Source organism: Protopterus annectens, chromosome 17.part0 (genome assembly GCF_019279795.1).
Source record: "Protopterus annectens isolate FY-2018-M chromosome 17.part0, PAN1.0, whole genome shotgun sequence".
Lineage (NCBI taxonomy): Eukaryota > Metazoa > Chordata > Ceratodontiformes > Protopteridae > Protopterus > Protopterus annectens.
The window spans coordinates 607,770,329-607,783,327 of NC_056751.1; the positions used below are offsets into that span (position 1 = coordinate 607,770,329).

At 41.2% G+C, this 12,999-nt stretch overlaps 1 protein-coding gene across 1 annotated transcript in view; it reads right to left on the reverse strand.

Annotated features, from left to right (window-relative positions):
- LOC122791831 overlaps window positions 1–10,952 on the reverse strand; it is a 305,664-nt gene extending 294,712 nt beyond the window's left edge. The window contains exon 1 of the mRNA XM_044059795.1: window positions 10,812–10,952. Coding sequence (XP_043915730.1) covers window positions 10,812–10,926 — 115 coding nt within the window. The 5' untranslated portion in view covers window positions 10,927–10,952. The remainder of the gene's footprint in view (window positions 1–10,811) is intronic.
- Between the last annotated feature and the right edge of the window lie 2,047 nt (window positions 10,953–12,999).

Consider the following 12,999-nt stretch of genomic DNA (forward strand, 5'->3'; position numbering starts at 1 on the left):
TGCAATGTACTCTAGAGTTTAACTTGTCTCTACACAAACCAGCCACAGGTAAAAGGTTTTTAAAATATTTAATAATAAATACTAAAAACACAAGACAATACTACTACACTGCAGTGCTATTCAAGAGTTCAGAAATCACACAGAAACTTAAAATAAATCATTAGTACAGTTCTGGCATAACAGAAAAAACACTTAGTCTAATTTTCTTCTAATTTCCTAGCTATTACTACAAAAAAACATACTTCTGAAATAACTTACTTAAGACAACAGGCAGTGCTGAGGTTGGATATCAAGGCAAAAATGCTTAATAATCTCTGGTTCTCACTGTTTAAATTGAAACTGCAGTTCTGATAAAACATTACATCATTTGTTTACACTTCATTGGTTCCCAGGCCACACAGAAACTGCATTTACATTCTTTTACACTTAGAGCAATAAAGGACATTCCACATGTAAATTCTGGTCATTCATTTTAGCCTTAAAACAATAAGAAGGATGCTTACTCCAGACTCATCAACTCCAAATTCTAACTTCAAAGGACATACAAAACATAATTTTAATTTCAAAGAACATTTGAAATGTTTGGCTTAGTTTTCCTTACAGCAGATGGCAATGTTGCTACAATCTTGAAGTTCACATTTTATAGTGTTTTCTTTCATTTAAGAACACAAGCCTGTATTTTACATTTATATTTACAAATGCCAGAATTAAGTATCAAATTCTATTTGACTAGGCTGGCAGCCTTCACCCTTCTCCACCAGTCTTCACATCCCCCCCCCTAGAGAATTCAAGCTAGTTTTTTAAGTGACTCTTGATAAACGTCGCTTGAGAGGGTTAGGTCTATCTGAGTGTGCCTCACCCCATTCCCTGTCTTGAGAGCCCATCTGTATTGGCATTGCTACTCCCACTGCGTGCTGCATTGACATATCATATGCTTGCAACCCCAAGCTCCATCTTAGCAACTTGGCATTTTGCTGACTGGCTCTGTTTAACAATGTTAGAGGGTTGTGATCTGTCATCATTTTTCTTCCATACAGATAAGGCTGAAGTTTCTGCAGTGCCCACACTATGGCTAGACATTCCTTTTCTACAGCTGCATAGCATTCCTCCCTGGGTTGGAGCCTATGACTGAGATAAACCACTGGGTGCTCTTCCCCCTCTGAAGAAATCTGGCTAAGTACAGCCCCCACCCCATGGTTTGAAGCATCCACTTGCAAAAAAAAATTCTTTGCTGTAATCAGGACTGGCTAACACTGGGGGTCCTCCCAAAACATCTTTAAGCTTCTGGAATGCCTGCTCACATGCTGGGGTCCACACTACCTTATCTCGCTTGTTCTTCCTTGTTAGGTCTGTGAGGGGAGCAGCTATGGTGCTATAACTGGGGATGAACTTTCTGTAGTACCCTGCTGTCCCTAAGAATGCCCTCACCTGATTTTTAGTAACAGGTGCAGGCCATGCGTGGCTGGCTTCCACTTTGGCAGGTTCTGGCCTTATCTTACCACTCCCCACTCTATGTATTAGGTAGGGGACCTCTGCTATACCCACCTGACATTTGCTCAGCTTAATGGTCAACCCTGCCCTCTGTAGTCTGCCCAGCAACTCTCTGACATGCTGAAGGTGCTCTAGCCAGGAATGGCTGTAGATGGCAATATCATCTAGGTAAGCAAGGGCAAATCCTCCTGCTCCTGCGAGGATATGATCTACCAGCCTCTGGAAAGTTGCTGGGGCATTCTTCATCCCAAAGGGCATCTTTGTGACCTCATACAAGCCAAAAGGAATCACAAAGGCTGGCTTCTCTCTAGCAGTGGTAGTCAAGGGCACCTGCCAGTAACCCTTGGTAAGATCAATGGTTGTAAGATACTTAGCCCCACCCAGCTGCTCTAGGGGCTCATCTGTCCTAGGCATGAGGTAAGCATCTGACGCTGTGTGACTATTTAATTTCATGTAATCCACACACAACCTGGTGCTGCCATCGTTCTTTGGCACCAGCATTACTGGGGAGGCCCAGGGACTGTTGAACTCTTGAATCACCCCTAGTTCCAACATCTCCTGTACCTCTTCCCTCAGAGTCTGTCTGACTCTCTCAGGCACCCTACAAGGGGCCTGCCTAATAGGCCTTTGGGGTCCTGTATCCACCAGGTGCTGCACCAGGTGGGTGCACCCTGGTTTCCCAGTGAACATGTCCCCAAATTCCTGCAACACTGCTCAGATTTCTCGAACCTGGGTAGGAGATAGCTGCTGGGATATTGCTACCCCTTCCACTGAGGTGTCAGCCTGAGCCTCACTGAGGAGATCAGTCACCAGATCTCCCTCAGACTCCTCATGCAATCCACTGCAAATGCTCAGCACAAGGGCCTCCCTATCATGGTAAGGTTTCATCATGTTAACATGGTACAATTTGTGCTCCTGCCATCTGCCTAGCAGTTTCACCATGTAGTTAACATCACTTACCTTTCTTACCACCTTGTAGGGACCCTCCCAAGCAGCTTGCAGCTTGTTGTGTCTGACAGGAATGAGAACCATTATCTGCTGCCCCACAGCATGCTCTCTAGCTTGAGCATTCCTGTCATATCACACCTTTTTCTGTTGTTGGGCTTCTGCCAGGTTCTCCTGGGCCAAGAGCATGAGTTCCCTGAGCATTGTCCTGAGGTTTAGGACATATGCCACAACAGACTCCTTGTGAGACTTGCACTCCCCTTCCCACTCATCTTAAATTAAATCTAAAGGTCCCTTCACCCTATGCCCATACAGCAATTCAAAGGGTGAAAACCCTGTGGATTCCTGAGGAACCTTTCTGTAAGCAAGCAACAGATGGGGCACATATTTGTCCCACTCTCTCTCAAACTGATCTGCAAATGCCCATAGCATGGACTTGATTGTAGAGTTTAACCTCTCAACAAGACCATTAGTCTGGGATGTTAGGGGGTGGTCTTCATGTGCTTAACCCCACAGAACTTCCACAGACAAGCCAGCAAGTCTGACATGAAATTGGCACCTCGGTCAGTCAGTATTTCGACTGGGAAACCTACCTTGCTGAAAATTTCTAACAAATCATTTGCCGGAGCACAGCCACTGCCTCCGGGTATCATTTAGCATAATCCACTACCACTAGGATATACTTTTTCCTTGTGGAACTTGGGGTACTCAGAGGACCCACAATATTCTTAGCTACCCTCTGAAATGGCTCCTCAATCACAGGCAAAGGCATCAAAGGAGCTCTCACCTTGTCTCCTGCCTTGCCTACCTTTTGGCACTACTCACTGGTCCTGCAGTACCCTGTTACATCTCTGGAAATTCCAGGCCAATAGAAGTTTTGCATAATATGTCTCTTTGTACGTTTTATGCCCATATGACCTGCAAAGGGAATATCATGGGCTATGGCTAGAAGCGCCAGACAGTAGGCTCTAGGCACCACCAACTGCTGTACTCTCTCACCTTCTATCTCTCCCTCAGGGGTCCACTCTCTGTATAGTAAGCCTTTGTCCCATTATACAGATTCCCCCTTTCCTTGAGAATCACGTGCCTCCCTAGCTACCTGCCTCAGACCTTGCAATGCAAGGTCTGAGAGCTGAGTCTGTCTCAACTCTCTCCTTGCAACCCTTTCCAGCTCCCCTTCCACAGGAAGTCTGGCATCCTCTGACAGTGGTGCCTCATTGTCACCCTGGGTACTACTACTCACCTCTACCTTTGCAGTTACCCTGTCGAAGGGAACATCAGTACCCACAAGCAGCTATGGCTCACCTTCAGTCTCACTGCTACAGCGTAGCTCCCTTCCTGAAGTAACCACCTCACCAGTCCTGGCTGCAAATATGCAGCCTGTCTGGGTCTCCCCCAGGCTACCAGACCCACATGCTTGTCTCCTAGCCTGACCGCGTGTAACTGCATAAGTACATAGTAATGCCTCATCCAAATCCTTCCCTCGCGGGACATCTGCAGGATGGTAGTTCCATACCGCTGTTGTCTCAATGCAACCTTCTGTTGGTATTTTGTCTTTCCCACTTACTGGCTCCCTCACCTTTGGTTCCCACATTGCCTCTGTGGACACCTGTATGCCACATGGCCTCACTGGTTGCATTCAAAACATTTAACCCTAGCTCCTGGATGTGTACCTGGACTAGGGGCTTCCCCTGCTACTGGCAGATTCTGTTGGGGCAGTCTGTGCTGCCCACCATGGGTTCCTTACGACCCATGAGCAGTACTGGGGGTCCCCCTTCCTGTGCAGGGCTGCCCTGCTGGCCAGGTATAGGTCTCCCTTCTTCCCCAACTCATCTGAAGTAGCACATTGTCTATCAGCTAACCAGATCCTCATGTCCTCAGGCAAAGTGCTAAGGCCTTGTTCCCTCACCAAAAGGTCTGCCAGCACTTCAGAAGTGGTGACCTGACATCCACTCACCCAGCTATGAAAATAAGTGCTCAGTTCAGCAACATATTCACACACACTTTCATTTGCCTTGCGTCTATGCTTACAAAACTTTTTCCTATACGTTTCAGGTGTTAGCTTAAAACATTCTAAAAGACATTTTTTACAGCAGTATAATCAAAACAAACAGAGTCAGGCATTTTTGATAAAAAACTTACAGCTTTCCCATGGAGTAAAGGGGTCAGGAACCATACCCAGAGCCTTTGGTCAACACTATACTGTTTGCATACCCTCTCAAACACATGAATGAAACTATCAAAATTATCACTCTCTTTAAATTGCAGAAAAAATTTACTGACCTGTTGTGCTTCTGGGGTCCAGTTACTCCCTTCCCCATTACCTCCATGACTCTGGCAAAGAGTCAGCATTTCCCTCTCATGCCTCCTCTGATGCTCCTTTTCTTTGGCTTCTATCTCCAAACACCTGGCCTCCAACTCAAGTCTCTTTAGCTCCAGCTGGATTTTAAGTCCACTGCAGAAAGCTTGAGCTGTCCATTTTCTGAGGATATTGTATCTCCACTGCCAGTCTGATTGTCCTTCACAGAAAGGTTGAGCTGTCCATTCTCAGAGGATATTGCATCTCCACTGCCAGTCTGATTGTCCTCCTGGATGCCGTTTTCTGATAAAGCTGTAACCAAGGCTGCAAGCAGGTCTGCTTAGTCAGGTTTCCATGCACCAGTCCCCTAGCCTGGCACATTTCCACCAGCTGGTTCCTTGTCAGCTTTCCATACTCCTCTGCTGACATGCTGCCTGCTCACCCTGACTAACTAAGCTAACAAAAGAAATAAAACAATTGTGATCTGAACTCTGAGTATTCACTGCATGGCTGATTTAGAGTACAAAACACCTTCAGAGATCACTGTACATAAGCTACAGGATTCACTCTACCCACACCACTACAAGCCAATTAGTATTTGCCAACTAATTAATATGTGATGTGGATATCCACCACCACTACAAATGTGAAGTGGATCCCACCACTGCAAGCCACAATGTGACGGCCGTGCCCTGGCCCAGCAATCAAGGAGCCTCAGTCCTCACCACTAACACCAGAGAGGGCATCTCATATGAGAGAAAGTATAACAAATACACAGTTTCCCTTAAGTGCACACAGAGATCACAGTCAGTCAGGGGCTGGTTGCTCCCTTACTCTCCAGGTCCCCAATAAGACTCCCCACTGGCACAGCTATAGTGTCCAGATCTCAGCCTAGCTGGCAAGCTAACCTCCAGTACCCTCTCTGTCCAACCAGTGCTTCGTGTCCCTGCCCAAGTAGCCAGCACACACACACACACACACACACACACACACTTTGAAACACTCCTGGGAAAGGCTGACACAGATTCTCCAGCTGTGCCCCTTTATCCAGACTATACAGTAGTAATTACTGCCACCACCAGCAAATAATTATCAGCTACCAAAAGGCCTTAATAGGGTGTCCAATTATTACTGTGCAATATTATTATCCAATTGGTAAGTGTGACTAATCATTCAAGGCTTATTAGAGTGGCCTTGTACAATAAACTCTATAAATATGCAATGTACTCTAGAGCTTAACTTGTCTCTACACAAACCAGCCACAGGTAAATGTTTTTTAAATATGTAATAATAAATACTAAAAACACAAGACAATACTACTATACCACAGTGCTATTCAAGAGTTCAGAGATCACACAGAAACTTAAAATAAATCAATAGTACAGTTCTGACATAAGAGGAAAACACTTAGTCTAACTTTCTTCTAATTTCCTAGCTATTACTACAACATACTTCTGAAATAAAGTCAAATAATATAGTAAGCTCAGGAACAACTCTACACAGATAACAGTTGTCAGCATATAAAATGTTCAGACCAAATGTAAACGATATTTCCAGCTCAAATAAGTAATCAGCTGCCATAAGCTCTTGATAAAAACCAAATCTTTTATTGTATAACAGATATCAGGTAAGCGCTTTCGCCAAAGTGGCTTCCTCAAACCATAAGAATACAGGTTGGTTCAGCACACACCTTATATATATATATATATATATATATATATATATATATATATATATATATATATATATATATATGTATGAGCATCTTCAATTAAATGATGATGTCATAATCAATTGGTATACCAACTAAATTGGTAATTAATAACACTGCATGAATAAGCAAAAACATTTCATAAATTCATATTATTTAAAAAAATAATACTATATAACACCAAAGGCACTAGCATTAACAAATATATATAACAAAACAGGAATGAACCATTATTAAAAAATGTATATAAATATAACAACAAACATTGAAAGTTATTTAAAAATTACTTAAAAAGAAATTGCCTATTCTTGAGGGCTGGTTTAATGGGAATCTTTTCATTAAGACCAGGATGAATATGTGCCTGAAGTCTAATGATCCAGTTAGTTTAATTTCTTTCAGTAAAGTTTCTAACACCCCCCCCCCCTCAGGCTAGGTGAGTTAATATACAAAACCATAAACTTGAATGTGTGCGTACTGTTAGTTTCTAAAATGTGTTTAGAGAGGGCATTAGTATTAGAATTAATGCGGGAGTGATTTGCAATAGACGAGTACCAGTAAGAGTGAAAGGGAAGGTCTACAAGAGGGTAGTGAGACCAGCTATGTTATATGGATTGGAGACAGTGGCATTGACAAAAAGGCAGGAGTTTGAGCTGGATGTGGCAGAGTTAAAGATGTTAAGATTTGCACTGGGTGTGATGAGGGTGGACAGGATTAGGAATAAGTATATTAGAGGGTCAGCCCAGGTTGGAAGGTTTGGAGACAAAGCCAGAGAGGCAAGATTACGTTGGTTTGGACATGTGCTGAGAAGGGATGTTGAGTATATTGGGAAAAAGATGCTAAGGATGAAGCTACCAGGTAACAAGAAAAGAGGAAGGCCTAAGATAAGGTTTATGGATGTGGTGAGAGAGGACATGCAGGTGGTCGGTGTGGCAGAGCAAGATGCAGAGGACAGAAAAAAATGGAAACAGATGATCCGCTGTGGCGACCCCTAACAGGAACAGCCGAAAGAAGATGATGATGATGATATATATATATATATATATATATATATATATATATATATATATATATATATGTATGTATATATATATATATATATATATATATATATATATATATATGTGTGTATATCAGTTGAAGGGTGCTGTTTAAACTGTGCGAAGCCCAGGTTTACAACTACTTTCTCTGACTGAACTTCCCTTTGAACTATAGTCCCTATTCAAGACGCCAGTATTAGGGTTCCTCTCCATTTGGCACTGTTAATAACATCCCTTTTCCACCCAACATTACAGTAGTATAACATTTGTTATGCAGTTCAGATGAGTAGATGTATGGACATGTGACCCATCTGAAGACACACACTGGCTGAAAAACACAGCCTGCCCTCAATATCTCCCACAGAGGAGGCTATCCTGTCCACCTTCCCATTCATTATAACCAATCCTGAGGTCAGTTTACCTCATGAAAAGGGGGGAACCCTTTTACATGCTGTTACCTTTGTTGTTTTTTTCAGCCAGTGTGTACTTTGGAATGGATTGCTATCAGTAGAGGAACCTAATCCCACATACATATCCTCTGCCATGGGTGCATCAGGGCATCATCCTCTTTGTCTATAAAATGCAAGAGCCACTTCCTTGACTAGCTTTTACTTTAAGTCACCAGTAAGATAGCATAATATGCTAATTAGCCTAGGGACATCTGGAAGCAACATAAAGCCTTATTTTAATCAAAAAACATTTGGGATCCTTTGTCAGTATTCATTGATCATCTAAAAAACACCATTGAAAACTTCACTACATTCAAATACAAAGGGATTTGGTTGGGCCACTTCCTAAATTTCCATCTCTATCTGAACTACACACAAAAATTTCACCTCTCTCCTCTTCTCAGCTAATAGGATCTCCCTTTTTCTTTCCTGAATGTGTCGGGATGACATAGGTAAAGGTATCCTACTGGCTCAGCTAGGATATGGTCTCCCTCTGATTGCTGCAGTCTCTCTAAAAGACATGCATTTGTGATTCAAACATCTCAAATGCCATATGCAGATTCATCACTCTCCAAGAGATGAACACTTCTGCAAATCCATTGCAAAAGCTAAATGGCTACCTGTGAAATAATGTGCTGACTTTCTACTCACCTTTAATCTGTTTAAACTTATCAAGAATGACACCACCCTCCCCCCACCTGCCTCCAAACTATTCAGAGATGCAGCAACATGCAATCTTAGAAATCTTAATCACTCAGATCTTCTCCTACACCCCCCCCCCCCAAAAAAAAATAACTAGGCTTCAGAGCAGAAACCATGCTTTCTCAGTCCTTGGTCCCAAACATTCCTTTTATCCCAATTTTCGATCAGAACTAACACATTACAAGACTCAAGGAAAATGCAACTGCTCTCTCTCTCTCTCTCATTACATAACTTATTCTCTTCCTACCATACTTCCCCCTACATACCTTGTTCGACTCTACTTTTCACTGTGATTCTTTCAGCATGACAGCTCAGATATCCATTCTGTATAAACTGCATCTATATATTGCATTTAGTCAGTCACTCTGTATATATATATATATATATATATATATATATATATATATATATATATATATATGTATGTATATATTTATACTGTATTTTGTCTTTCAATCTGTATATAGTTCTGTATCTATTGTGTTTACTCCCGGGCTGAGACTGCAATAGGTATAATAGCATCAGTGATCATCTACCCTGATTAACAATTTCAAAATAACATAAATAAAATTAATGCTTGCAATCTCCCTGTTATGATCTGTTGTACATTTATGTCAAAAGGCTCAGCAAGTTGCACATTCACTTTTGAGTCCTGAAAGAGCAAAAGGTTGAGAGTCCTTTTTCTACACCAGGTGCTTGGATTTATTTTCTATTACTGACTACAGAACAGAATTAGAGTTATACTGCATTTCTGTGAGTTAAACACCTTAACTGTTATGCCAACCGCTAACCTTAGTAGGTAAGTACTAGGCTATTTGCCCTTGCGGGTCATTTAAGGTCTAGCCAATTTCCCTTTCATAGGTGAGACTAAAACCCTGTACCTTGTGCCTGTGAGGTGAACAATCTGTTGACCTGAGTATTAGTCACCCACACCAAACAGAAACTCCTTTTAAAATAAATGTAACTGCTTTAGAGATACTGGTTAAGAAACTCTTTATCCCACTAGCCCTGTTACCCTTTGTTGTATAGGTTCATAGGTAAATACTAAGCTAGCTGCCCTTTTCGGTCATTTTAAGCCATGTCAATTTCCCTTTCAAAGGTGAGAATCAAAATCTGTACCTTGTGACTGCAAGGTAAACACCTTAACAATTATACCAACCTCCAACCCTATACATGTCTCATTCTGATGTGTTATCCTTCAGATATGATGCTAAACAAAGGTCCCATCCACCTTATCCTATGCTACTTATTGGGAAAAGAGAGTGAATGTCCATTGTGTCCTGGCTAGAGTTCCCTGTCTGTATAAATAATACTTTTTAGTGTTGTGTAAAGAAGCCACAAGCTTAGTATAACTAACCCAGTCAACAAAAGTAATTAAATATAAAGAAAGAAATTATGGCTAGCACAATGACTATCCCTTTGTCTTTATCGCTAATTCTGCAGATTTGTATGCAGCATGCCCTAAATATGACAATGTCCATATTAACACAACTTCATGTATTTTCTCCTTTCAATCATTTCCCTACCAACATCCTTTCTTCTGCTACCAATTCTCTCCATCCATCCTACAGCATCACCATATTCCTGTATGCATTTTGGACATCACAGCATACCCATAGGGAAAATTCAACATCTATTTGACTAGAAGCTCTTGTTAGTCAAGCAGCAGTGAAGCCAGTGTAGAATGCTAGAAGTCTTGGGTTTAAATCCCAAATGAGAACTAATATTTTCCTTTGACTTCTATGAGCATACCTAGTGAGAAATGCAGGCTCCCTGTGTTGCATAATTAACTTTGCTGAAAATTACAGACCAGCCTCCCAGAAGGAGATAAATGGCCGGTATAGGGTTCACTTCTTAGCCTGTCTGCAATGCTGTAAAGCAATACCACTTACATATGTAAATTCTTAACCCAGTCTATTAACATAAACCCACCCTTTCAGCTCTGCAAATGTAACTGGTGGTATCCTACGACATTCAACATAATATTACTCCTTGATGTACAATCACAGGCTAAGTCATGTTTATTTATAGTTTCTCTGCTTCAGCTGAGTATAACTCAGAGCTTAATGTCAGAATAAAAATAACCCCAGCTTCAACTTCAAGCAAGTCTATGTCTTACAAAGACACTCTGAAAACATAATTTGTTTTGATTTTCCTTTCTCATACCCGCTCCTTACCATTTTGTCGATCTGTGTAGATGGTGTAACATTCATGCAGAATTCTTTCACTACAGCTAAGACCAAGGGCTTCTGCTGAGTTTACAGCTGATTTCTGCTTCAAGCGGCCAGACATCTTCCCACGTTATTAAACTGGACACTGTTCATCTACACTGAAGACAGACTAGTGTTGGGATTGTGTTACCAGCCAGAAAGCTTCAAACCTTTGACACCAATCATGTGTGCATAAACAGACAGATATACACACACACGTGTGAATGCAAACATGCACACGCACACACGCATGCACACACACACACTCACACACACACATATACAAACACACAGTCACACACAAAACAAATCAGGAGACAATTAACGAACTAGAAGCAGATTGTGAAAAATACAGTTGCGAGGGCACTTGAAAAAGCAAAGAATGACAACTAAAATGATGTCTAAAATGTCACACAAACAGGAGCTTCCTATATAAACCTTCAACAATAACTTGCATTGCAAAGATTTTGACCTCAAGACAGGTTATTTTGCTTCGAATTTGAAATGGTGTAGATGTTAGACTCAGAACTAAGGAATATAACTCCAAAAATCTAAAGTCAGTTCAAGCAGAAAAACTAAATTGGATATTGCATAAAATGTAGCTGTCAGCATGTATACAGTTAGTAAATACTTCTTTAATTTAAAAAAAAAATCTGACCTTGATTGTATGTTCAGCTTTTTCCCTCCAGCATGTTCTTTACTTATATTTAAGATGCTATGATTTTGATAAATATGCAACACAGAGCCCTTGCACTGTGTGTGTGTGTGTGTGTGTGTGTGTGTGTGTGTGTGTGTGTGTGTGTGTGTGTGTGTGTGTGTGTGTGTGTGTGTGTGTGTGTGTGTGTGTGTCACTGTGTAATAACAGCACACTTTGTACTAATACAGATGTTAATGTTACTGAATACAGTTCAATAACATTCTTACCTAGATAACTCCTACTAATTAAACAAATACTTTTTTTATTACTCTAGTTCTTCAATGCACATTAAATCCATCCATCCGCCCATCCATCCATCCATCCAGCCACAACCCCTATTTTCCTGTTTCTTGAAGGGATTTCTTAATAAACCTGACTTGTTAAGTTTCAGCATGGTGTTGCTCTGTTTGTAACTTACACAGCTTTTTTTATTATTGTGAATGCTATTTATTCTGTAAAGGTACAGGACTATTCAAGTGAGCAAACATAGCACTGGATTCCAAAACACTTTGGGCAGTGCTGCTGCTACATTATCAACTAAGAGCTGAGCACTGCACCAAACCATTCAAACATGCACTCACTCCCTGCATATGAATGTGAGATGATGAGAGGAGACACGTGGTGCTTCTCTGTCCACAGCCTTCATCTCTGGCTGCAGTATGAAAGCCAACTGCATTTCTCATAGCAAAACACTATAGCTGCCCTTAACATCACACACTGCGTCTTCACTACATAATGTGATGAACTAACATGCAATTCAAGTGAACCACGTTATACAAGCTGGCAGCAATCCGATGGATACCGAGGAAGGAATAAATACCATCAAGCCCTCTACACTTATCTATTGCACTGCTTGCAATTTAATAAGGAAGAATAGGAAGATATGTAGATTGTAAAATGCCCAGATGTGAGAATGTTAGTATTCAATTCAAAGAGTCATGTCTGGTCAGGGTAAAGTAGGAAAGGGCCTTGGAAAAGGCATCTCTAAAAGGCATTGTAAGGTTTTGCGAGATAATATTCAAGGTATTATTAAGCCTGCTATTTGCATTTGGCTCACCAAGGTGGTGTGAAGCATATTTCAGGGCTTATTTACAAGGAGGACTGTGGTGTTTTGAAGGTGTTTTTGGAGCTGGTATAAAAGAATTACATTTTTGTGAGACTGTGTGCATTTATTCAGAGCTTCCTTCTGCCTGGCTTGGATGCCTGTAACTACAAGACTTGGATTGCTTCTAAAACCATCTGGACCTACAAAGCTGATAAAAGTATATTTTTTGCACTTGCTCTAACTGCTTCAGTGATATTTAACACTTTTTTGCTACATTTATTGATTTGGTTGAGTTTATCACTGTTTTCAGCCTGCACTTTTTAAAGAAACTCCATGTTTGTTACTGCACTGCTCTTAGGTTGTTTTAATAGTATTCTGATATTTCCTAACCTCCACTAATACTTCAAAAGCTG